The sequence below is a fragment of the Bombina bombina genome, chromosome 2 (assembly GCF_027579735.1).
Source record: "Bombina bombina isolate aBomBom1 chromosome 2, aBomBom1.pri, whole genome shotgun sequence".
Lineage (NCBI taxonomy): Eukaryota > Metazoa > Chordata > Amphibia > Anura > Bombinatoridae > Bombina > Bombina bombina.
Window position 1 is genome coordinate 929,427,796 of NC_069500.1, and position 27,711 is coordinate 929,455,506.

General features: G+C 39.5%; 1 protein-coding gene across 2 annotated transcripts in view; it reads right to left on the reverse strand.

Annotated features, from left to right (window-relative positions):
- Positions 1 to 27,711, reverse strand: part of LIN54 (lin-54 DREAM MuvB core complex component) — a 549,733-nt gene that overhangs the window by 232,011 nt on the left and 290,011 nt on the right. For both annotated transcript variants that reach the window (XM_053703370.1, XM_053703369.1), the window contains one exon: positions 22,036 to 22,233. In XM_053703370.1, coding sequence (XP_053559345.1) covers positions 22,036 to 22,233 — 198 coding nt within the window. The remainder of the gene's footprint in view (positions 1 to 22,035; positions 22,234 to 27,711) is intronic.

Sequence of the window (27,711 nt, forward strand, 5' to 3'; positions counted from 1 at the left end):
TATCTTTATTTGAAATGCAAGAATGTAAGTTTAAATGCCGGCCCATTTTTGGTGAACAACCTGGGTTGTTCTTGCTGATTGGTGGATAAATTCATCCAACAATAAAAAAGTGCTGTCCAGGGGTCTGAACCAAAAAAAAAAAAAAAAAAAGCTTAGATGCCTTTTTCAAATAAAGATAGCAAGAGAATGAAGAAAAATTGATAATAGGAGTAAATTAGAAAGTTGCTTAAAATTACATGCTCTATCTGAATCACAAAAGAAAAATTTGGGTTCAGTATGACCAAGTAGCAAGCAATAACTTTGTGATCCTTATCCGTAGGAATATGTAAAGATTACTCTGAGTGCTAAAGGCTATTTGTTTCCATTTTTCAAGCAAGGGACTTAGAAAAAAGCCAGTAAATAGTGTAATATTAGGTGTTTCTCTTGCTTTATGTATCGTTATAATCCCTTAATAAGCAGCTCTGTTTCTTTAATATTTATAAATTATATCTAATAACATAAGCGTTTGCAGAGGCAGGCAGGAGTCAGTAGCATTTCCATGTGAGGATTTTATCGATTCAATTATTTGTACAGTTCCGTTTTAATCATAGTGCATATAAGGATGCTGTTAGTGTATAAATAATGTTGATAATGAAGTTTGAAGTACTTAGCTGAAGGAGGAGATGTCTGTTTTTGTCTCCATTATAGTTTTTCTCCACTTAGGCATTTCAGTAACTTCTGATATTTCACCCGCGTGGTATCCAAGATGGCCGCCGCACTTGAGGCTTGTTTGTGATCCGGATGATATTACCACTATCACAGCGGTCTTTAATACAGCCAAAAGTGAAGATAGATGTTTCACATGTTCTTTTATGCCCATGGTGGTGTAAGGGAAAACTTTCTCTCGGCTCCAGTAGCTGTTTAGAGTCGTCTCTGCTCAGAGCTTGTCTAGTGTGCGACCATGTTCCAGCAGGGTCAAGCTCTGCCCCCAAAATCTACACTCATGAATTCTAAACCCAGAACACATTGAAATAAAGTGCCTTTATTGGGTTGTTTGGAATGTTAGACACAAGAAACATTCTTCTGGGAGGCCTTAATCTGAAGGCTTTTCTGTATCCCTGGGAAACCATGCTCCCCAGCGATCTCAAACAGACTGTGCCTAGGTCTGCTGAAAAAGGCATAATCTTCCCCCATAACTGAAGATCTGTATCGGGGGCCACACCTTTATACTGACTTGGTAGAAGTGAAGGGTATTTTTGACAACTTGTGGAAGAGAACTTCCAGGGAGTTCTGGAAGTTATTCTTCTGTGAAGAGGAGGAGGATTTTTGGTTCTTAGACTGATAAAATTAACTAAAATGATTAGGAGCCCTGCCTTTCCCTTTGAATGAGTTTGTCCCAATGAAGAAAGGCTCCTATACCTCCTTTCACAGTAGAAATAAAAGCGTCCAGACAAGGACCAAAATATCTGATCTGAGAAACCATGTTATCTGACCACGTTTTTAGCCGGAGGGCCCTTTTGGTCAAAGCCGCTAGAACCATATTCTTGGCGTTAACCCTAATAATATTAACAATCACCTCACAAATTAATGCATTGGCTGACCTAATAAGATCTAGGTGATTTTGAAAAAAAAAAATCATCCATAGATTAGTGTGAAATCTGATCAGACAGACTTTCACACCATAAAGTAGAGACTGTTGTAGCACAGGCTATACTAACAACTGGTCTGAATAAGAAACTTGCTTGCTGAAAAGCCTTTCTATGTAAATACTCTAATTTCCTGTCCATAGGATATTTTGAAAAAAAGTATTATCCTATAAAGGAATAGTTGTGTGCCTCGCCAAGAAAGAAATGTTTTGGTCTACCAAAGGGGTGTACGCCTGAAGTTCTAAATTTGAATATGGTAACAGAAAAATCTTCTTAAATTTTGAAGCTGAATTATAAAAGGAATACCAGGCCCTTGACAATTCCGTTGGTAATTATTTCAGTGATTGCATCAGGAAAAATTTAGCTTCAGTAAAGTACCAAGGTGTTCCAAATAAAACATAAAAGTAGATGAATCTTACTACGTGAGACTTATATTAACCTTCAGAAGACAACCTGAGGTGTCTTAGTCTGGATTCTATATAGGATATTTAGAGGATTTAGCTTCTAGCAGGAAAGTAAATCACATTAAGAAGCTTGTTAGACTTAGATCTTTGCGGGGTTTTTTTGGAGGAATAATCGCCAACATAGAGACAGTTGAGAGCACAAACTATTTAAAACCTGGAGCAAAATCTGATTAACTCCCTTGTAAAAAGCAAACAAACAGAGGGAGGACAGACGCCTTTAGAGGCAAAAGCAGCATTATAATTATTGGCATGTATCGGATGAGCCATACAAATTTTGCAAAGTTGTGTAAGATGCACAATAGCAGCATTTTTATACAAAATTCGTTTAAACTGGTTTGCAAAATCAGAGGATCCAAGTTCACAGAATGGCAGGCAGTTCAAGTGAGCTCCATAGAATAACATACGAAAGATAAATGTCAAAACGTTAATAAAGTTAATACACCACAGAATGTATTATGAGAATTATACAGATTAACAAACAATTCAGAGATTAGTATAAAGAAATCCAAGAATAAAAAGGAACTGACAGGTTAAAAGAAACTGTACTGAGAAAAAGACAGGCACAGAGTATTTTGGAAAACGTAACCTCAACGATAAGCAATAGTTAAAGGACCAATCAACACAGTAGATTTATATAATCAACAAATGCAAGATAACAAGACAATGCAATAGCACTTAGTCTGAACTTCAAATGAGTAGTAAATAAAAATTTCTGACAATTTTAAAAGTTATGTCTATTTCCACTCCCCCTGTACCATGTGACAGCTATCAGCCATTTACAAATGCATACACGTACCATGTGACAGCCATCGGCCACTCACAAATGCATACACACTTATTCTTGCACATGCTTAGTAGGAGCTGGTGACTTAAAAAGTTTAAATATAAAAATACTGTGCACATTTTGTTAATGGAAGTAAATTGGAAAGTTGTTTAAAATGGCTGCTCTATCTGAATAATGAAAGTTTCATTTTGATTGAGTGTCCCTTTAACAGGAGAGCAAGAGTTGAAATTGACAGAGACCAACGCGCCGCGAAAATATTCCGGGAGAGAAATAACAAAATGTATGCTTAATAGATAAATTATTTTCTTTCAGGTGGTTGATGGTCCACAGTCCTCCATAACACATGGGATATACTTACCACCACCAGGAGGAGGTCATGAACCCCTACAAGAGCTTTAAAACCCTCCCACCTCCCATTTCTCTCAGAGTAGAGAATAGGAAAAGAAAGGTAGGAAAGGCAAAACAGGGTCTAGAGGTGTCTTTAGAACTGTCACCCAACATGAAGTGGGTGGTTTCTGTGGACCATCATCATTCCAAAAGAAAATAATTTATCATGTAATCATAAATTTTGTTTTCTTTTGTAAAATTAAGATGGGCTTACAGTTCTCCATAACATATGGGATTAGTACCCAAGCACATGGTCTATGCTAAGGAAAGGGGGGGAAAATACTTTCTCTGACAGCTATTTAGCCAATCCTTGTATTCGAGGAGGTCTGAACCGAAAAACTAAATTTATGCTTACCTGATAAATTACTTTCTTTTACGATATGACGAGTCCACGGATTCCATCCTTACTTGTGGGATATTAACCTCCTGCTAACAGGAAGTGGCAAAGAGCACCACAGCAGAGCTGTATATATAGCCCCTCCCCTTCCCCTCCACCCTCAGTCATTCGGCCGAAGGTATAGGAAGAGAAAAAGGAAAGGCTAAAAAGGTGCAGAGGTGACTGAAGTTTACAAAAATATATAAAGAAAAACTGTCTTAAAAAGATAAGCATAAGGTAAGCATAAATGTAGTTTTCTTTTACAAAGATATGACGAGTCCACGGATTTCATCCTTACTTGTGAAAAACCAATACCAATAGGACACGTTTGAAAGGGAGGGACAAGACAGGAACCTAAACGGAAGGCACCACTGCTTGAAGAAACTTTCTCCAAAAGATAGCCTCAGAAGAAGCAAAAGTATCAAATTTGTAAAATTTGGAAAAAGTGTGAAGGGACGACCAAGTCGCAGACTTACAAATATGTTCCACAGATGCATCGTTTTTAAAAGCCCATGTGGAAGCCACAGCCCTAGAAGAATGAGCCGTAATTCTTTCAGGAGGCTGCTGTCCAGCAGTCTCATATGCCAAAAAGAAAGAGAGGTAGCCGTAGCTTTCTGACCCCTACGCTTTCCAGAATAAACAATGAATAATGAAGATGATTGACGGAAATCCTTAGTTGCCTGTAAGTAAAACTTTAAGGCACGGACCACGTCCAAGTTACGTAACAGACGCTCCTTCTTAGAAGAAGGATTAGGACACAAGGAAGGAACAACAATTTCCTGATTAATATTCTTATTCGAAATAACCTTAGGTACGTAAAAACCACCTTATCAGAATGAAATATGAGATAAGGCGAATCACACGGTAATGCTGAAAGCTCAGAAACTCTTCGAGCAGAAGAAATAGCAACCAAAAACAGAACTTTCCAAGATAATAGTTTAATATCTATAGAATGCATAGGTTCAAACGGAACCCCTTGCAGAACTCGAAGAACTAAATTCAAACTCCAGGGAGGAGTAATAGGTCTAAATACAGGCTTAATTCTAGATAGAGCCTGACAAAAACACTGAACACCTGATACATTTGCCAAACGTTTGTGAAACAGAATTGACGAAGCTGAAATTTGTCCATTTAAGGAACTTGAGAATAACCCTTTCTCCAATCCTTCTTGGAGAAAAGACAAAATCCTAGGAATTCTAACTTTACTCCATGAGTAACCCTTGGATTCACACCAATCAAGATATTTACGCCATATCTTATGATAGATTTTTCTAGTGACAGGCTTTCTAGCCTGTATCAAAGTACTGATAACAGAATCAGAGAATCCTCGCTTCGATAAAATCAAGCGTTCAATCTCCACGCAGTCAGTTGCAGAGAAATTAGATTTGGATGTTGGAAAGGACATTGAATGAGAAGGTCTCAACGGAAGTTTCCACGGTGGCAGAGAGGACATGTCCACTAGATCCGCATACCAAGTCCTGCGTGGCCACGCAGGCGCTATCAGGATCATTGAAGCTCTCTCCTGTTTGATTTGAGCAATCATGCGTGGGAGGAGAGGAAACGGCGGAAACACATAAGCTAGGCTGAACAACCAAGGCATCTATCAGTTCGGCCTGAGGATCCCTTGACCGGGATCCGTATCTTGGAAGCTTGGCATTCTGACGAGATGCCATCAAAACCAATTCCGGTCTGCCCCATCTGAGAATCAATGAGGCAAATACCTCCGGGGGAAGTTCCCACTCCCCCGGATGAAAAGTCTGTCGACTTAGAAAATCTGCTTCCTAGTTCTCTACCCCTGGGATGTAGATCGCTGACAGATGACAAGAGTGGGTCTCTGCCCAACTGATTATCTTGGAACTCCTTGTTCCCCCCTGATGATTGACATATGCCACAGTCGTTATGCTGTCCGACTGGAATCTGATGAATTTGGCCAAAGCCAACTGAGGCCACGCCGGAAGCGCATTGAATATTGCTCTCAGTTCCAGAATATTGATTGGAAGTAGAGACTCCACCTGAGTCCAAACACCCTGAGCCTTCAGGGAGTTCCAAACTGCACCCCAGCCCAGAAGGCAAGCATCTGTTGTCACTATCACCCACGAGGGTCTGCAGAAACAAGTCCCCTGGGACAGATGATCTGGCGACAACCACCAAAGAAGAGAGTTTCTGGTCTCTTGATCCAGAATTATCTTTGGAGAAAGATCTGCATAATCCCCATTCCACTGACCGAGCATGCACAGTTGCAGTGGTCTGAGATGAAAGCGAGCAAACGGAATGATGTCCATTGCCGCTACCATTAATCAGATTACCTCTATACACTGAGCCACTGATGGCCGAGGAATGGACGGAAGTGCTCGGCAAGTATTCAAAATCTTTGATTTTCTGTCCTCCGTCAGAAATACTTTCATGGCTACCGATTCTATCAGTTGCAAGAAAAGGAACCCTTGTCTGTGGAACAAGTGAACTCTTCTCTATGTTCACCTTCCAGCCGTCAGTTCTCAGAAAAGACAACACTGTGTCCGTGTGAGATTTTGTCAGATGATATTTTAACGCCTGAATCAGAATATCATCCAGATAAGGAGCGACTGCTATCCCTTGCAGTCTGAGAACCGCCAAAAGAGACCCTAGAACCTTTGTGAAGATTCTGGGTGCTGTGGCCAACCCGAAAGGAAGAGCCACGAACTGATAATGTTTGTCCAAGAAGGCAAACCTTAGAAACCGATGATGATCTTTGTGGATTGGAATATGAAGGTAAGCATCCTTCAAATCCACGGTAGTCATATATTGACCCTCCTGGATCATTGGCAAAATTGTTCGAATTGTCTCCATCTTGAATGATGGAACTCTTAGAAATTTGTTTAGACACTTGAGGTCAAAAATTGGTCTGAACGTTCATTCTTTTTTGGGGACCACAAATAGGTTTGAGTAAAACCCCTGTCCAATTTTGGAACAGGACAGATTACTCCCGTAGTAAAAAGGTCTTTTACACAGCGTAAGAACGCATCTCTCTTTATCTGGTTTGCAGATAATTTTGAAAGATCAAACCTCCCTCTTGGGACAAAATCCTTGAATTCCAATTGATAACCGTGGGTCACTATTTCTAGTTCCCAGGAATCCTGAACATCACTTGCCCAAGCCTGAGCAAAGAAAGAACGTCTGCCCCCTACTAGATCCGGTCCCGGATCGAGGGCCACCCCTTCATGCTGCTTTGTGGAAGAAGAAGAAGAAGCGGGGGGTCCTCCTTTAAAGTTCCGAAAGGAATGAAAATTATTCTGTTTACCCCTCATTTTAACCGACCTATCCTGAGGTAGGGCATGGCCCTTACCTCCTGTAATATCAGAAATGATCTCCTTCAATTCTGGCCCAAAAAGGGTCTTACCTTTAAAGGGAATAGCTAAAAGCTTATGTTTTGATGACACATCAGCAGACCAAGATTTGAGCCACAATGCTCTACGTGCTAAAATAGCAAATCCTGCATTTTTTGCCGCTAATTTAGCAATTTGAAAAGCAGCATCAGTAATAAAAGAATTAGCTAGCTTTAAGAGCCTTAATGCTATCTAGAATGTCATCTAATGGAGTCTCAACCTTAAGAGACTCTTCTAGAGCCTCAAACCAAAAAGATGCTGCAGTAGTTACTGGAACAATGCAAGCCATAGGTTGTAAAAGAAATCCCTGATTAACAAATAATTTCTTTAGTAGAGCCTCTAATTTCTTATCCATAGGATCCTTGAAAGCACAACTATCCTCAATGGGTATAGTAGTACTCTTAGCTAGAGAAGATATAGCTCCCTCTACCTTAGGGACCGCTTGCCATGAGTCCCGAATGGTATCTGATATAGGAAACATTTTCTTAAAATTAGGAGAGGGAGAAAACGGTATACCTGGTCTATCCCATTCCTTACTAATAATTTCCAAAATTCTCTTAGGAACCGGAAAAACATCAGTGTAAGTAAGAACTTCCAAATATTAATCCATTTTACACAATTTCTCTGGAGCAATCACAATAGGATCACAATCATCCAGAGTCGCTAAAACCTCCCTAAGCAACAGGCAGAGGTGTTCAAGCTTAAATTTAAATGACATAGCATCCGAATCTGTCTGAGGCAAAACATTCCCTAAATCAGAAATTTCCCCCTCAGACAGTAATTCCCTAATCCCCAACTCAGAGCACTGTGAGGGAACATCGGAAATAGCTAATAAAGCATCAGAGGATTCAGTATTTACATTAAAGGGACACTGTACCCAAAAATGTTCTTTCGTGATTCAGATTGAGCATGAAATTTTAAGCAACTTTCTAATTTACTCCTATTATCAAATTTTCTTCTTTCTCTTGGTATCTTTATTTGAAATGCAAGAATGTAAGTTTAGATGCCGGCCCATTTTTGGTGAACAACCTGGGTTGTCCTTGCTGATTGGTGGATAAATTCATCCACCAATAAAAAAAGTGCTGTCCAGAGTACTGAAACCAAAAAAAAGCTTAGATGCCTTCTTTTTCAAATAATGATAGCAAGAGAACGAAGAAAAATTGATAATAGGAGTAAATTAAAAAGTTGCTTAAAATTGCATTCTCTTTCTGAATTACAAAAGAACATTTTTGGGTACAGTGTCCCTTTAATACTGGTCCTACTGCGTTTACCCTGCAACACTGGTAATTTAGACAATACCTCTGTAAGGGTAGTTGACATAACTGCAGCCATATCCTGCAGAGTAAAGGAATTAGATGCACTAGAAGTACTAGGCGTCGCTTGTGTGGGCATAAAAGGTTGTGACACTTGGGGAGAATTGGATGGCATATCCTGATTCTCTTCAGACTGAGAATCATCCCTAGGCACACTTACTTTATTTAAAATATGCTTTTTACATTGTAAAGCCCTTTCAGTACAAAAGTTACACAATGTTAGAGGGGGTTGTACAATAGCTTCTAAACACATAGAACAATGAGAAACCTCAATGTCAGACATGTTAAACAGACTAGTAATACCACAAAAGTCGTTTAAACACTTTATAGCATAAAATAAACATTAGAAAAAACGTGTACTGTGCCTTTAAGAAAAGAAAAAGTGAACAATTTTTTCCAAAATGCACAAAAAACGTTAAATTATTCCCAAATTTAACTTAATATCGTTGGTTAATCCAAAAATTACTGCACCCAGAAGCAAGGGGAGAAATAAGGCTTTAGAAGTACTTATATCAACCTGTAGACAAAAAATAGATAAAAATACACTCTGCACCTCAGAGCTGTGGCGCCTACCTGCCCCCAGGGTACTTAGAATCAAGTTTCCAACCCTTCAGACCAGTTACACAGTACAGGAGCCACCGAGTTATTGTTTGCTGCTGCTAAGCCTGAAGAAATTGCGCCAAAATAGGCTCCACCCCTTATGGTCAAAAGTTGGAGTAGGCCCAAACAACACCACATGGAAATGCAGTTTTGCACTAAAGTAAAAATACACACACAATATAACCCTCAAGCATAAAACCAATAAGTTTTAAGTGCCAAAAATAAAAAACATAAAATATTGTTTTTTATATTGTCTCCCATGTCACATAATGCCCAAATATCAACTAATGATAAATATAAAATAGGGACTCCAGTAACACCCAGTAATAGGTTTTACTGCTTACCCCATTCCCATACAGGGAAATAATGCCAGCCAGTTCTGATACAACAAGTCTCCTCAGAAAAAAAAGGCTGCACATACCTTAATGCTGCTTGTAGCATGAAACCGGTCTCCACACGGAGGATGTCTCATGGTTACCTTCAGAAGTCTTGTGGGAACCAGCGTGGATCTTAGTTACAAATGCTAAGATCATCAAACCTCAGGGCAGAAATCTTCTTCCATATCCCCATGAGGAAAATAGTATGCACCGGTACCATTTAAAATAAAAAACTTCTTGATTGAAGAAACTAAAACCAACACCTCACTTTACCATGTCTTCCTAGTATAACACAGGCAAAGAGAATGACTGAGGGTGGAGGGGAAGGGGAGGGGCTATATATATACAGCTCTGCTGTGGTGCTCCTTGGTACTTCCTGTTACCAGGAGGTTAATATCCCACAAGTATGGATGAAATCCGTGGACTCGTCAAATCTTTGTAAAAGAAACCTATCCTGTAACCCTGTGAAATGATATTTCGAACCCAGGGGTCCTTGACTTACCTGAACCAGGCCTTCTGAAAAAGACAGACCACCCCTTACCAGAACAGAATCTGATTGGGGGCCACACCTTTATGCTGATTTAGTGATGGTGTTAGACTTCTTGTTCTTTGCATAAGAAGAACCAGGCTTCCAGGCCATCCTGAAGGGCTCAGATTTCTGAGAAGAGAAAGACTTCTGATCTCCTGAGGAGCGAAAGGAACGAAACCGATTCCCTCATTTATTATTTTATTTGGATTTTTTATTCTGATGAAGGAAGGCTCATTTCCTACCAGTAATTGTCTTAATAATAGAGACCAAGTCTGAACCCAAAAGAATCTTCCCCTGGAAGGAAAGGGTCATCATAGTATTCTTTGATATCATGTCTGCTGACCCAAGTTTTTATCCATAAAGATCTTCTTGCCAGCACTGGCATAGACATATTTTTGACATTGATCCTGATAATGTCCATGATAGTGTCACACAAATGCTTGAGCCATTTTAAGGGCCTTAATGCAATTTTACAAGTCCTTGGTAGAGGAACTGTCTGCCACCATTTTGGCTAGGGAATCACACCATAGAGTTCCTGCTTCAGCCACACAGGTGAGAGAGACTGCTGGTCCAAGTAAAAGACCTGTTTGAAGAAAGAGTTTCCTTAAGAAAGACTCCAATTTGCGGTCCATTGGATCTCTGAACAAAGTGCTATCCTCCATAGGGATAGTTGTACATTTGTCAAGAGTGGAAATAGCTCCATCAACCTTCAGAATCATTTCCAACACTTCCACATTATGTTCTGGAATGGGGTACATTTTCCTAAATCTGGTGGAAGTAGCTGGCCTTTTCCATTTCTTGGCAATATAGTCAGAGACTAAATCAGGGACCTGAAACACATGTGGAATTTTTGGTGGAGCTTTGAAAATAATATTTAACTCATTAACAGGTTTGTTTTCAGCAGGCTTTTCCTCTGAAATTCCTAGAGTCTTTAAAATTGCCGACAATAAGTATGCTCCACCTTAAATCTAAAGGCATTGTCATATTCAGGAACAGGTTCCTGTTCATCTGAAGACACTTCCTCAGAGTCAGAGCTCTGTAAGAGAAGGAATTTGGGTTTGAGGGGAAGGGTTTTGCACATTAGACTCATGAGACTAAGATAAAGCCACAGATTTACGCTTACTTGGTTTGGGGATCGCCACCAAACAGTAAAATCAGTAGAATTCCCCCGAGTGACAAGAATTGGACAAACTTCAATCTGAGAAGAGGATGGTTGCGGCTGGCTTGCATGCAAAATCTGAGGTACACAATTCTCACAGATTTGATTGACATGGCATACTGAAACAGATTTGCAAAATAAATAAATGTGTTTAAAAATGAGAGCGCCTAAAAAAATAAAATAATCTTTAACAGAACTTATGAAAACAAAATGTATGCTTACCTGATAAATTTCTATCTTTCCGGATATGGTGAGTCCACGGTATCATCAATTACTGTTGGGAATATCACTCCTGGCCAGCAGGAGGAGGCAAAGAGCATCACAGCAAAGCTGTTAAGTATCACTTCCCTTCCCACAATCCCCAGTCATTCAACCAAAGGAAAAAGGAGAGAAAGGAAATAACACAAGGTGTAGAGGTGCTTGAGAGGTTTTTTTTATCTAAACGTCTCAACGGGCGGGGCAATAGACTCACCATATCTGGAAAGAAAGAAATTTATTTCCTAAGATATGGTGAGTCCACGGGATCATCAATTACTGTTGGGAATCAATACCCAAGCCAGAGGACACAGATGATTAGGGAAGGACAAGACATGGAACCTAAAGAGAGGGCACCACCGCTTGAAGTACCTTTCTCCCAAAAGAAGAGTCAGCCGAGGCAAAAGTATCAAATTTATAAAATGTATAAAAAGTTTGCAAAGACTACCAAGTCGCAGCCTTGCAAATCTATTCTACAGAGGCCTCATTCTTGAAGGCCCAAGAAGAAGAAGAAACAGCCCTAGTGGAATGAGCTGCAATTCTCTCAGGGGGCTGCTGACCAGCAGTCTCATATGCCAAACGAATAATACTTCTCAACCAGAGAGAAAGAGAAGTGGCAGTAGCTTTCTGACCTTTGTGTTTTCCAGAAAAGCAGACAAATAATGCAGAGGACTGACGAAAGTCTTTAGTCGCCTGCAAATAAAATTTAAGAGCCTGCACAACATCTAAGTTGTGTAACAAACGTTACTTATGAGAAGAAGGATTAGGACAGAAAGGAGGAACAACAATTTCCTGATTAATATTTTTATCCGAAACAACCTTAGGAAGAAAACCAAACTTGGTACGAAGAACTGCCTTATCTGCATGAAATATGAGATAAGGCGAATCACACTGCAAAGCTGAGAGTTCCGAAACTCTCAGAGCAGAGGAGATAGTAGTAAGAAACAAAACCTTCCAAGATAACAACTTCATATCTATGGAATGCATGGGCTCAAACGCAGCCTGTTGCAAAACTTTAAGAACAAGGTTTAGACTCCAAGGTGGAGCAACAGATTTAAACACTGGCCTGATTCTGACCAAGGCCTGACAAAAGGTTTGCACATCTGGCATGTCCGCCAGATGCTTGTGCAACAAAATAGATAATGCAGAGATCTGACCCTTCAGGGTACTGACAGACCAACCCTTCTCCAGGCCTTCCTGGAGAAAAGACAAAACTCTTGGAATCCTGAGCCTACTCAAAGAATATCCCTTAGACTCACACCAATAAAGATATTTACGCCATATCTTATGGTAAATCTTTCTAGTGACAGGCTTACAAGCCTGAATCATGGACTCAATGACCGACTCAGAAAAGGCATGCTTAGCTACAATCAAGCGTTCAATATACAACTCGTCAGCTTCAGAGAAACAAGATTTGGATGAAGGGCCCCTGAAGTAGGAGGTCCTTCTTCAGAGGAAGTCTCAACGGAGGTAGAGACGACATTTCCACTAGATCTCCATACCAGATCCTGAGGGGCCACGCAGGAGCTATTAGAATCACCGACACACTCTCCTGCTCGATCCAAGCAATGACTCGTGGAAGGAGAGCAAACGGAGGAAACAGATATGCCAACCTGAAGTTCCAAGGAACTGCCAGAGCATCTATCAGAAAGGCCTGAGGGTCTCTCAACCTTGAACCTTACTTTGGGAGCTTTATTGATAGGGAATCTATAATGGTTCCTAATAAGACTACCCTTGTAGCCGGAACAAGGTACCTTTCTTTCAAATTCACCTTCCATCCGTGGGAACGAAGAAAAGACAACAAGGTCTTTGTGTGAGATTTTGCTAGTTGAAAAGATGGTGCCTAAACCAGAATGTCGTCCAGATAAGGTGCCACTGTAATTCCCCGGGCCCAAATTACTGTCAACAGAGCTGCCAGGACCTTTGAGAAAATTCTGGGATCTGTGGCGAGGCCAAATGGAAGCGCTACAAATAGAAAGTGTTTGTCCAGTTAGGCAAATCACAGAAATTTGTGATGATCCCTGTGAATGGGAACATGCAGGTATGCATCCTTCATGTCTATGGTAGTCATGAATTGACGCTCTTCAAGCAGAGGAAGAATGGAATGGATAGTCTCCATTTTGAAGCACGACACTCTGAGAAATTTGTTGAGGAAATTTAGATCTAGAATAGGCCTAAAAGTTCCCTCTTTTTGGGCACCACAAACAGGTTGGAGTAGAACCCGAGACCCTGTTCCTGTATTGGGACTGGAACTATCACTCCCAGGAGGGAAAGATCCTGTACACCTATCAAGAACACCTCTCTTTATCTGGTCTACAGATAATCTTAAGAGGTGGAATCTGACCCTGGGAGGAAAGGTCTTATATTCTAACTTGTTACCCCTGGGATACTATGTCCAAGGGTATGGGACATCTCGTTTCCAAGCTTGAGAGAACTGAGAGAGTCTGCCTCTCACTTGATCTGATCCCGGATCGGGAGCAGACCCTTCATGCTGACTTAGATTCAGCGGCGGGTTTCTTAGGATTGCTTCCTCTTGTTCCAAGACTGACTGGGCTTCCAAGAAGGCTTGGACTGATCCTGCTTCGTAGAGGAGGGGAAAGACTTACCTCTGAAGTTACGAAAGGAACGAAAATTACTCTGACGACCTTTCGATTTGTTCTTCTTATCTTAAGGCAGAAAAAATCCTTTACCACCCGTGATATCGGAATAATTTCTGCCAAACCCGGCCCAAACAAGGTCTTTTCCTTGTAAGGAATTGCCAAAAGCTTAGATTTAGAATAAACATCCGCTGACCAAGATTTCAGCCATAGAGCTCTACGCACCAAAATTTGCGAAACCAGATATTTTGGCCCCCACGACGACAGGAAAGGAGTATCTGAGTCGTCCAAAGTAGCAAAAACCTCATTTAACAAAACACGAATGTGTTCAAGCTTGAATCTGAAGGAAACCACTTCAGCATCAGAGGAAGGAATTATACTATTCAAGTCTGAGATTTCACCCTCATAGGCTACCGAAGTATCCTCCTCTTCCTTATGAGTAACTTGCTTAGCCCGAACTGGATCAAAAACCTTACTATCTGATTCTCTAATTTTCCTCTTACGCCTCCCCTGAGGCATGGGGATAGCAGCTAGCGCCTCAGATACCGCTGAGGATACCTGGGCAGCAGTTTCAGCCTTCAAATGCACTCTTTCAGGAGAATGTGAGGAACCGCAGGGCACTGCATGTGATGACAATAAAGTCTGAGACGCTTGAGGGAGAGGCTGTGGCATTGCCTGAACAGCATCAACCTGAGAGAATGGTGGCTCAGAAACAAAAAGTCTATCTTTGAACATTAAAGTTCTTTCAATACGAGAACTACAAAAAGGCAAAAGGGGTTCTAGTTGGGTATTCAAGCAATGTTTGCACTCTATAGTAGGCATAGACTCTAGGTTCATTTTGCAATGAAATTTTACACACAAAAAAAAAAAAAAATTAAACTGGATACTGTCTCTTTAAGATTGATTCCTCTGACGCAATATACGACAGCCTTAGAAACCAAACAAATTTGATATCCTTTGCAAAATTTCAAACCCCTAAAGAGACTTTTAGCAATAATTCCTCTAACAGACCTCTTATGCAGCCTCTACACCTCAGAGCTAAGCTGAGGCGCCTACCTGCTCCTCACTGCAATGCTAGGCTGAAAACAAAGTAGAAGGGGTGACCGGAGCAGCTCCACACTGAATATCTGTGGAAACCGTTACACAGGGATCTATTATAAGCTGCGCCAGAAGAAAAAGTGTGTGCTGAGAATCCCCAGCGGAAAACAAAAGGATCCGCCTGTCCTAGTGACGTCATAAGTGGTCCCGTCGACCGTATCAATGCCGCACTTGGCCGTCTCATATAAACGGCTATATTATACAAGCTCCTCTCTGTTGTCCCCCAAAGAAAAATTAAACGTCTGAATCAAGAAAACAGTCTAACATACTGAGCCACCAATGATTCATAACTACCTCACTGAATCAATCTCTAATTTACTGCCACACAGTGCCCTGCTTCCTGCCTTAAATATCCTGACCCTCAGGAATATAAGTCCCTTTTACATGGTGTAGTCTGAAACTGCCAGAGCTTTCCATAAGAAATCAAAAATGGCACTTGCCTGCACCCTTGACTGTCCGGCAGGAGGACAGGTAACCTGGCATGAGAGGAAGCCACTCCTCACAGAGACCTGTGGACAAAAGGAGGAACAGAGTAAACCTACTCTGGCATTCTATTTGAGGGCAGCAATCTGTTAGGAAAACGCAGTGAGTTCCACCCCACAAGTTCGTAACTGCTTGAAAGCTACCACAGCCCTAATGAAGAGACTAAAGTGGAGTACAGCTAGACCCAGCTTGTCAGGAAAGATCAGAGCAAACCTGCGCAGGCTTTCAAAATAAATTCTTGATAGAAGAAATTCTTTGACACCTAAACTTCACCTCCTCCTTGCACAGAAGGCAAAGAGAATGACTGGGGATTCTGGGAAGGTAAGTGATATTTAACAGCTTTGCTGTGGTGCTCTTTGCCTCCTCCTGCTGGCCAGGAGGGATATTCCCAACAGTAATTAATGATCCCATGGACTCACCATATCTTAGGAAAGAAAGTATATGAATAAAAAATATATAACTAAAAAAGGAAACATATAGAAGCTGCTATCTTGCTGACAGAATAGTGTAAAATAGATGAATATAGACAGCGCCAAATACCGGTATATAAGTGTCAAGTAATTTATTGACAATAAAACATAAAATATCACAAGATATTTACATACATACAGGATACAAAATAAAAGCAGAAAGTCACAACACTAAGCTTGATCGATCAATATCTAAAATGATAAGTGGAGAGACAAATATACTGCTTGCCTGGCCAGGTCTGTAATCCTCATTATGCGTTTTAGGGCTCCTCTCCTTTTTCAGGTAAAATTGGATTGCAGAAAATCTAATACAATCACTTTTGGATCCTTTTATCAAATTAGTAGTGCACCAAGCATAAAACTCTTTATAAATTAATAAATAAAAATGATCCCCAGCCTAACCAGAGCATCCTCTACTGAACTGCTAACTGCACAAAGCAGATAAATCTAATTACTAAAAGTGCCCCCAAAAGTACCCTCAGAGGGCTGCAAAGGGTCACATGCTTCACTTGACTATGATCTTAATAATGATAGGACCGGTAAGGAACTGATAAGGAGAAAAAAATGTGTCATAAGGTGAACAGGTTAAGTCCCCTGGCTATGCTCTACCTACAAATAGTCTCTGGGCTTTGTGTGTGAGTGTAAAGTCACTTACCTTATGCAGCACCCCCCCACTGGATTACCAGGCATGTCAATGCAGCTGCAGCAGTATCCACTAGAGAATCTGGATTGGATGAGACTCTTAAGCGCTTGTGCTTAATTACCCAATAAGGAAAGATAGTCTTACTATGTAGTTGGATTCAATGAGATCTATTTATTTTTAGAATTATAAATACATACAATAAAATTTAAAACAATAGAAATTGATTCTTAAAACAAATCTAACTGGTTGGCCAACCATACAGTGTGAATAAAATGTTATAATATGTTTTCCAATCCCTGTTACTTAGTGTGTTATACAAACATATCTGTATATTTGAATTTTTGAATTTTGGTTTAATTGCAGATATTTTTTATGGATTTGATATAGTGGACTTGTGAAGAAGTATGGTATCCACAAAGAATATTCGCAATATTAATTCTTAATTACCATATTTACCATATTCGTTTGTTTAAAGCTGAACATACATAATTAAAATAGCGTCAATGGTATCAACAATATAATTAAAATAGCGTCAATGGTATCAACAATAGTAACAAATAATAAAAGTGAAACAAAAATAAAGTGATACAGTAAAAATCGTATAAGTTATGAAAGATAAAGTCTTTCTGCCGTGATCGTTAGAGTAATTGTTAATTGCTTTTTGTTAAAAGCGCTGTTGTTAAGTCCTCCGTGGGGATAGTATGTGCGGGCGTGCTGCAACACGTTTTTATCTAATTGCTATATATATTGCGATTATAAGTCACTGTTAAGTAGTTTTGGTTATCTGTCCTTCACATTAACTTCCTTAGTTGGTGTAGGTATAATAAATCTTACCCGTTGTTTCTTTTGGGATACTTTGTTTCTGGTCTAGTTTCTTTTTGTACCCAATTCAATCTTTACTGTGATGAATGTGGATCGGAAGCCGGGATAGCCACTGCCGGTGTTGTAGTGGTTTCAGTATGTCGAGTTGGTTTGTCTCTGCGATTACACACACTTGAAGAAGTAGATGCTGGGGTATTGTGGTAGTGTGCTTTAACCGTTAATCCTTTTGTCAGATGGCTGGGCTTTTTGCCTGGTTCAGGTTTTCAAAACCTCTTGAATTGTTGCGAATGTGTTCTGTTTAGATCCGTACTCTATTTGTTTCAGAGTATCCGATCTGCAGGTGTCCACAGGTTTCTTTAGGCCCAATTATTAGGTAAGGTATTTCAGTTGTTCTTGGCGGTCCTTTGAAAGGAGGACTAGGTGCTTTGAAGGTTGTTCTTGAACGCTTCAGAATATCTTTCAAGCGTATTTGTTGGTCCGTGGTTTGATGTAGTCTTGGCGGTCCACTTCGAAAGTGGACTATGAAAATGTTCAGTGTAGCAAGGAGTAGGCAACGCGTTTCAGCTGATTAATACAGCCTTTATCAAGCATATCCTTGCAGTTGTAAACAGTGGGTTTTTGTATTCTGTGATTTGATTCTATTGGATCCCCTAGGTAGTTGTATCTTTACAATCTGGTGATCCTATTGGTTGTTGTGTCGGTGCTTTTGATTGGTCATTCCTTAGCATGTGACCTATTAATGGTTCAGTTTATCACGGTGATGGGGGAATTTTCACTTATTTGTATCAGATGACCAAGTAAATGCATAAAACGTTATGAAAACTTGTTCCAGTAGTAAACACAAATACGAATGTATTGTTATAATAAAAACATAAATAACTTTTTGTACGTCAGAGAATCTGTCCTTACAGGGTTTGTGAGTCAGTATAAGGTTTTTGGTATATGCCAATTTGAATATTTATTATGTTCTATTTAGTCCTTTAGTGCAAGAATTCATATTTTATTGTTGGTTCAATTCTAGGGTTGGTAAATTAGAGGTTTAGTCATTTGTTTTGATGATGCAATTTAATATAACAGTGGAATGGGAAATTTCAATTTTGCGTGTTCTTGTTTGATCTTTAGTAATCGTTTGTTAAAAAGCAGTTTTTTTATTAATAATCGTTATTTCCATTATTATTGCTTTGGTGCAAGTATATGAAACATGCATTATTGGTTCTGGAATTTTTATTCCTATTTTTGTAATTTATTTATTTTTAGTGTTCGTTCTTTTATAATCTTTTGTTGAAGAGCAGGTTAATCTTTTGGTATTCATCATTTCAATTGTATTGGTTCAAGGATATAAAACATCCATTATTAATAGTTGTGTATCAATCTGTTGGGTTTCTCTTCCGAATTTGGAGTGTTTGTTCTCTTTTAGCCTTTGTTGAAAGAGGGTATCATAAAACGATTTCTTAAAATTTGGTGAAATTTTGAATTGTTTATGAAGTGTTGTTATCAGATGCATTATTATTGGTTCTGGAATTTTTATTCCTATTTTTGTAATTTATTTATTTTTAGTGTTCGTTCTTTTATAATCTTTTGTTGAAGAGCAGGTTAATCTTTTGGTATTCATCATTTCAATTGTGTTGGTTCAAGGATATAGAACATCCATTATTATTAGTTGTGTATCAACCTGTTGGGTTTCTCTTCCGAATTTGGAGTGTTTGTTCTTTTTTAGCCTTTGTTGAAGGAGTGTGTCATAAAACGATTTTTTAAAATTTTTGGTGAAATTTTGAATTGTTTATGAAGTATTGTTATCAGATTGGGTTTTTGGTAAAACATGCATTATTATTGGTTCTGGAATTTTTATTCCTATTTTTGTAATTTATTTATTTTTAGTGTTTGTTCTTTTATAATCTTTTGTTGAAGAGCAGGTTAATCTTTTGGTATTCATCATTACAATTGTATTGGTTCAAGGATATAGAACATCCATTATTATTAGTTGTGTATCAACCTGTTGGGTTTCTCTTTTGCACTAAAGGACTAAATAGAACATAATAAATATTCAAATTGGCATATACCAAAAACCTTATACTGACTCACAAACCCTGTAAGGACAGATTCTCTGACGTACAAAAAGTTATTTATGTTTTTATTATAACAATACATTCGTATTTGTGTTTACTACTGGAACAAGTTTTCATAACGTTTTATGCATTTACTTGGTCATCTGATACAAATAAGTGAAAATTCCCCCATCACCGTGATAAACTGAACCATTAATAGGTCACATGCTAAGGAATGACCAATCAAAAGCACCGACACAACAACCAATAGGATCACCAGATTGTAAAGATACAACTACCTAGGGGATCCAATAGAATCAAATCACAGAATACAAAAACCCACTGTTTACAACTGCAAGGATATGCTTGATAAAGGCTGTATTAATCAGCTGAAACGCGTTGCCTACTCCTTGCTACACTGAACATTTTCATAGTCCACTTTCGAAGTGGACCGCCAAGACTACATCAAACCACGGACCAACAAATACGCTTGAAAGATATTCTGAAGCGTTCAAGAACAACCTTCAAAGCACCTAGTCCTCCTTTCAAAGGACCGCCAAGAACAACTGAAATACCTTACCTAATAATTGGGCCTAAAGAAACCTGTGGACACCTGCAGATCGGATACTCTGAAACAAATAGAGTACGGATCTAAACAGAACACATTCGCAACAATTCAAGAGGTTTTGAAAACCTGAACCAGGCAAAAAGCCCAGCCATCTGACAAAAGGATTAACGGTTAAAGCACACTACCACAATACCCCAGCATCTACTTCTTCAAGTGTGTGTAATCGCAGAGACAAACCAACTCGACATACTGAAACCACTACAACACCGGCAGTGGCTATCCCGGCTTCCGATCCACATTCATCACAGTAAAGATTGAATTGGGTACAAAAAGAAACTAGACCAGAAACAAAGTATCCCAAAAGAAACAACGGGTAAGATTTATTATACCTACACCAACTAAGGAAGTTAATGTGAAGGACAGATAACCAAAACTACTTAACAGTGACTTATAATCGCAATATATATAGCAATTAGATAAAAACGTGTTGCAGCACGCCCGCACATACTATCCCCACGGAGGACTTAACAACAGCGCTTTTAACAAAAAGCAATTAACAATTACTCTAACGATCACGGCAGAAAGACTTTATCTTTCATAACTTATACGATTTTTACTGTATCACTTTATTTTTGTTTCACTTTTATTATTTGTTACTATTGTTGATACCATTGACGCTATTTTAATTATATTGTTGATACCATTGACGCTATTTTAATTATGTATGTTCAGCTTTAAACAAACGAATATGGTAAATATGGTAATTAAGAATTAATATTGCGAATATTCTTTGTGGATACCATACTTCTTCACAAGTCCACTATATCAAATCCATAAAAAATATCTGCAATTAAACCAAAATTCAAAAATTCAAATATACAGATATGTTTGTATAACACACTAAGTAACAGGGATTGGAAAACATATTATAACATTTTATTCACACTGTATGGTTGGCCAACCAGTTAGATTTGTTTTAAGAATCAATTTCTATTGTTTTAAATTTTATTGTATGTATTTATAATTCTAAAAATAAATAGATCTCATTGAATCCAACTACATAGTAAGACTATCTTTCCTTATTGGGTAATTAAGCACAAGCGCTTAAGAGTCTCATCCAATCCAGATTTTACCCCCACTTTGAAGTTTGTGAGATTACTTCTTCGAGACTCCCTAGCTTTTACCCCCACAGCGCATAGTTTATTAACCCAACACACCTATCCACTAGAGAGCCCATCTAGTGCAGGTGTCAAGTACTGCAGAGGATTGCAGTAGGAAGTACCCAAGCCCCTCACAGGGCCTGAAGGTAGTTATGGTTGAAGTCCCGTTAGGGAAATACTGTGCACATAACAGGGTATTCCTATGTTCCTGTATCATTCAGCTGCTGTGAAGAGTCTTTTCTGTCTTCTTTGTAAATGCTACTCCCCATAGACTCTGGGTCTAATATAGGTCTGAGCTCCCAATTTGTAATCCATAAGCAAGTAGTAGGAAACACCTCTAATCTCAACCAACTCTTACGAGGCAAAGAACAAAATTAAGAGAGAGATGGGAGGTTTTTAAAGTTTTGGTATGGGTTCTTGACCTCCTCTTGGTGACAGGAAATATATCCCATATGTTATGTAGGACTGTGGATCATCATCATTTTAAGAAAGAAAACATTAAAGCCCGCTTTTTCTAGACGGCTGTGTGACTTGGAACGTGCAGGAGAAAAGAATCTGTGCAAAGAGGCCAGTGCATGCTAAATCAATGTATATTGGAAAAAGAGCAATATGAAAACATTAAAGTGAGCTGAGGGAAAAATTGACCAGAAAACAGTCTGAGGGCCCCTCTCAATGAAGAATCCGGAGTACCTCAATTCTTTTTTTTTAAACTTTGCATCCTCCTAGTGGCCAGGAGTTGAATCCCAGGAGTAATGGACTTGTGGACCACCTTATGAAAGAAAACTCATCTAAAATATTTGAAGGATTAAAAAGACCAATGACACAATGAATCATCTTTATATTACTTAGCACTTTGTTCATGATTATTTTTGATATAGCTAAATAATGTTTATCGAAAATAAATATTAATTTACCAACCTGGGTGACATATTGAGCTGGCAGAACAGCATAGCCCACATTGCCTGTACCAGGAGCGGGTGCCAGCACAGTGCCTGGGGGAAGGTTTGTCAGATTGGGCTGTATCTGAGGAAGAGGTGTTGCTGGCATGAGAAGCCGCTGCTGTGGTTGGCTGGTTGTGACGATATGTGAAGCTGAATTTAATGGTTTAGGAGCCACCTGAAGAGAAAAATAATAAATTAAATAAATATTGAAACGTACACTTCTCCATTTCTAACATTATGGGCTTTATGTACGAAGCAGTGAAAGCTGCTCAGAGATCCCTTGCGGGGCAGGTTCGCATATGCGAGCCTGCTTCCCGCAATGTAAGAAGCAGCGGTCACACCCTACGCCACCTCTGAGGTGGAGAGGGAAAATCAGAGAGCTTGCTCGTTCTCAGTGATTGAAAGCCCCTTCAGTTGCGCAAATAAAGCGGTGGCCATTACACACTCCGATGAGTGTGTAAAGATATGTACAGGTCAGCGGAACAACAGATCCACTGGCCATGTGTAAGGAAGGCGGGTGGGAAGCTGTCCGCCCACCGGTTAGTGCACAGAGCCTTATGTAACTGGTATCAAAAAGTGCTGCAAATTGACAGTTTAAAGGAAAAGTGTCATGTAAGGGGGAAAAAAGTCCACAAAAAATCGAAGTGCTAGTACAGCTCAAATCAATGACATTCTTTATTAGAAAGATAAAAAGTTACCAAGGCAAGTACAACATACAAATGAGTTAAAAAATATGAAGAGTAACCCACATCCCCAGACTCAAGACGCGTTTCGGGTTTCCCCGTACTCACAGATAGTGGGGGAGGATACTCTAAATCCAATTATACCTTTCTAAAAGCATTCAACACCTAGTGATAATTTGTGTACAACCTAAATACAAGTTTGCAACATAATTAAAGATACAGGCACCGTAGCTAAACATCGCCTAGTTACTTGATAAACATAAAAGTTAATTCAGAAAACCATGATTATATATATATATATATATATATATATATATATATATATATATATATATATATATGTGTTATATACAGGAACAGATATATGTAAAATATGTAAAAAACAAAATTTATGCTTACCTGATAAATTCCTTTCTCCTGTAGTGTGGTCAGTCCACGGGTCATCATTACTTCTGGGATATTATCTCCTCCCCTACAGGAAGTGCAAGAGGATTCACCCAGCAGAGCTGCTATATAGCTCCTCCCCTCTACGTCACCTCCAGTCATTCGACCAAAGGACCAACGAGAAAGGAGAAGCCCAAGGGTGTAGTGGTGACTGGAGTATAATCCAAAAAAAACTTTAGCCTGCCATAAAAAACAGGGCGGGCCGTGGACTGACCACACTACAGGAGAAAGGAATTTATCAGGTAAGCATAAATTTTGTTTTCTCCTGTTAAGTGTGGTCAGTCCACGGGTCATCATTACTTCTGGGATACCAATACCAAAGCAAAAGTACACGGATGACGGGAGGGACAGGCAGGCTCTTTATACGGAGGGAACCACTGCCTGAAGAACCTTTCTCCCAAAAACAGCCTCCGAAGAAGCAAAAGTGTCAAATTTGTAAAATTTGGAAAAAGTATGAAGAGAAGACCAAGTTGCGGCCTTGCAAATCTGTTCAACAGAAGCCTCATTCTTAAAGGCCCAGGCAAAGACCTCCGGATGAAGTTCCCACTCCCCCGGATGAAAAGTCTGACGACTTAAGAAATCCGCCTCCCAGTTCTCCACTCCCGGGATGTGGATTGCAGACAGGTGGCAAGAGTGAGACTCTGCCCAGCGAATTATCTTTGATACTTCCATCATTGCTAGGGAGCTTCTTGTCCCTCCCTGATGGTTGATGTAAGCTACAGTCGTGATGTTGTCCGACTGAAACCTGATGAACCCCCGAGTTGTTAACTGGGGCCAAGCCAGAAGGGCATTGAGAACTGCTCTCAATTCCAGAATGTTTATTGGAAGGAGACTCTCCTCCTGATTCCATAGTCCTCTCACACATCCTATCTATTCGTTGGGTGCAAGAGAATGACTGGGGGTGACGTAGAGGGGAGGAGCTATATAGCAGCTCTGCTGGGTGAATCCTCTTGCACTTCCTGTAGGGGAGGAGATAATATCCCAGAAGTAATGATGACCCGTGGACTGACCACACTTAACAGGAGAAATAACTATTAATAATTAATAAAACCTACTATTAATGAAAATATAAATATGCATGAACTTGTGGTATAACCACTGTATGCGCTCTAATGTAATACAGCACATTTGAGAAAGTTCACAGTTCAAAGTGATATTTATGGTCAAAGAATAAACATGTTATGACATAAATAATTACATTTGGCCTTATATGATGAAGAAACCTAAATATGAACGTTTATAACGTCCCTACCTTAGGTTGGACTTAAATAAATTATAAAACAACTTAGATACAGGGTTCTAATATGAATATAATTAATATTTCTAGTTGTTGTTAAGAATAAAATAAACATAATATTATCCCCTTAACCCTTTGAGTGCTAATGACGGCTCTGAGCTGTCAAAGAGTTTCCCACTCTAGTGCCAATGACGGCTCAGAGCCGTCACTAGCATTCTCCAACCTTGAGGGAGATCTGGGGGCACCTACCCTCTCCTGCCCTGGCGATCGTGCCTGAAGAGTGACAGGCATCGCCAGGGTTTCACGTTTTGCGTGATGACGTCACTGTGCAACTTTATTTATACTTAATGTTTATAGGAGCAGGGGGCATGCTGCTTAGAAGCCTGTATCTCAGGCTTCTAAGCAGCTACAGACCCCCAAGACCCACCATTGGAAAGGCAATCACCAAACCTTTCTAACAGTGTGAGTCTTGGGGGTCTGAAAAAAAGTTAAAAAACAGAATTTATGTTTACCTGATAAATTACTTTCTCCAACGGTGTGTCCGGTCCACGGCGTCATCCTTACTTGTGGGATATTCTCTTCCCCAACAGGAAATGGCAAAGAGCCCAGCAAAGCTGGTCACATGATCCCTCCTAGGCTCCGCCTACCCCAGTCATTCGACCGACGTAAAGGAGGAATATTTGCATAGGAGAAACCATATGATACCGTGGTGACTGTAGTTAAAGAAAATAAATTATCAGACCTGATTAAAAAACCAGGGCGGGCCGTGGACCGGACACACCGTTGGAGAAAGTAATTTATCAGGTAAACATAAATTCTGTTTTCTCCAACATAGGTGTGTCCGGTCCACGGCGTCATCCTTACTTGTGGGAACCAATACCAAAGCTTTAGGACACGGATGAAGGGAGGGAGCAAATCAGGTCACCTAAATGGAAGGCACCACGGTTTGCAAAACCTTTCTCCCAAAAATAGCCTCAGAAGAAGCAAAAGTATCAAACTTGTAAAATTTGGTAAAAGTGTGCAGTGAAGACCAAGTCGCTGCCCTACATATCTGATCAACAGAAGCCTCTTGTACAACGGCAAAGAGAATGACTGGGGTAGGCGGAGCCTAGGAGGGATCATGTGACCAGCTTTGCTGGGCTCTTTGCCATTTCCTGTTGGGGAAGAGAATATCCCACAAGTAAGGATGACGCCGTGGACCGGACACACCTATGTTGGAGAAAAAGTGTTTAAAAAAATAATAAAAATCTTAGCACCCAGGTGGGAAAGTGCTTAGCACTCAAAGGGTTTAATATAAGATGTAATAACTTCAAAATTAGATTATTTTTTTTTAATCACAGTGGCAAATACTTGTATGAACTAAATGACATTCCACAGACCAATACATATGATATATATTGTCATGGGGAATATATAATAAATGATGTAACTGATCCTGTTATTAAAGGGTAGATATTAAACATGTATGGTATACTTAATACTTGGCTTATAAACCTTATATGTACCACCTAATGTTCCCAATGGTTCATAATATCATAGGCTGAGTTAAAGCCTTTAGGATACCTTGTCTCCAATTTAAATATCCAAAATGCTTCTCGGCGATATAGCTCTTTGTCTCTATCTCCTCCTCTCTTGGGGCTTTTTATTAGTTCTATTGCTTGCCATCTTAATGTCTCAATAGATTGTCTATGTATGAAATGTGTTGCTAAGGCTGAACATTCTTTGTTACAATTGATGTTGCTTAGGTGTTCGCAAATTCTAGACCTCACCTCCCTTGTGGTGAGGCCTACATATTGCAGTTTACATTCCACACAGGAAATAAGATAAACAATATAACTCATACCACAGTTGATACACTGAGAGGTTTCAAAATATTTGCCTGTTCTATAAGACTCAAAGTGGGTGCTGACTAGAATATAGTCACAAGCCTTGCACCTTTAATTTCCACACTTTAAGGTGCCCTTATGAGTAACACTTCTTCTATAGGTAAACCTAAATCCTTGATCTACAACTTCCTTCAACTTGGTATCAGCCAAAAGAACAGACATGTGTTTCCTCACAATTTTACATATTTGTTGGTACTGGTCACTATAACTAGTGACAAAAGTAACTTGTGATTTTTTATTACTTAGTATTTCAGATGCACGGGATTTCTCTTTCAAGAGTTTCTGTCTAGGTATACCATCTACTTCTTTGCGGGCTTCAAGAATAGTTCTTGTCTTGTAGCCCCTCTGTAGCAAATCACAGCTCAATCGCTCACATTCCTCAGTGTATTCATCCTTTTTAGAGCAGTTTCGCTTCATACGAATAAACTGACCTTTGGCAATTGCTCTAGCCGTATTCCTGGGATGACCACTTGAGCAATGCAGGAGATTTTATTTTTAGCTATGGGTTTACGATATGTACGGGTTTCAATTTTATTATTACATAAATCAGCAGATAGAGTTATATCTTGTTAGTTCAAAATTGTCTTATGATACTCCATAGTACATTGAATGCCTACTTGATTAGAATTAAGATAATCTAAAAAAGAATTTGCCTCATCCTGGGTACCTCTCCAAACCATAATCAAGTCATCAATAAACCTCTTATAGAAAGATATTGATGACCAATATTGATTTCCATCTCCAAAGATGTGGGACCCCTCCCACCAACCCAAAAATAGGTTGGTATAGGAGAGCGCAAATGTTGCGACCATGGCTGTCCCACATCTCTGGAGATAGAAAAAGCTTTCAAATTGAAAATAGTTGTGTTCCAGGATATAACGTACAATCCCCAAAAAAAAAAATTGATTTCGTTTTGATCAAAATTGGTAGCTGTAGTTAGAAAATATTCAATGGCCAATAGGCCCCACACATGGGGATAGAGGAATATAATGAGACCCCATCAATGGCTATCCAGCTATGGGTGTTTTCCCATTTAAATCAGAGAGAAGGTTGAGAAGGTGCTTGGTATCTCTAAGGTAACTCCAAAGCTGGACAACCATTGGTTGGAGTACACTATCCACCCACTCTGAAAGGCAAACCTCAGGAACTGATGATGATTCTTGTGAATCGGAATGTGAAGGTAGGCATCCCTTAAGTCCACTGTGGTCATGTACTGACCCTCTTGGATCATGGGTAAAATGGTTCGAATAGTTTCCATCTTGAATGACAGAACTCTGAGGAATTTGTTTAGGATCTTTAAATCCAAAATTGGTCTGAAGGTTCCCTCTTTTTTTGGGAACCACAAACAGATTTGAATAAAACCCCTGTCCTTGTTCCGTCCGCGGAACTGGATGGATCACTCC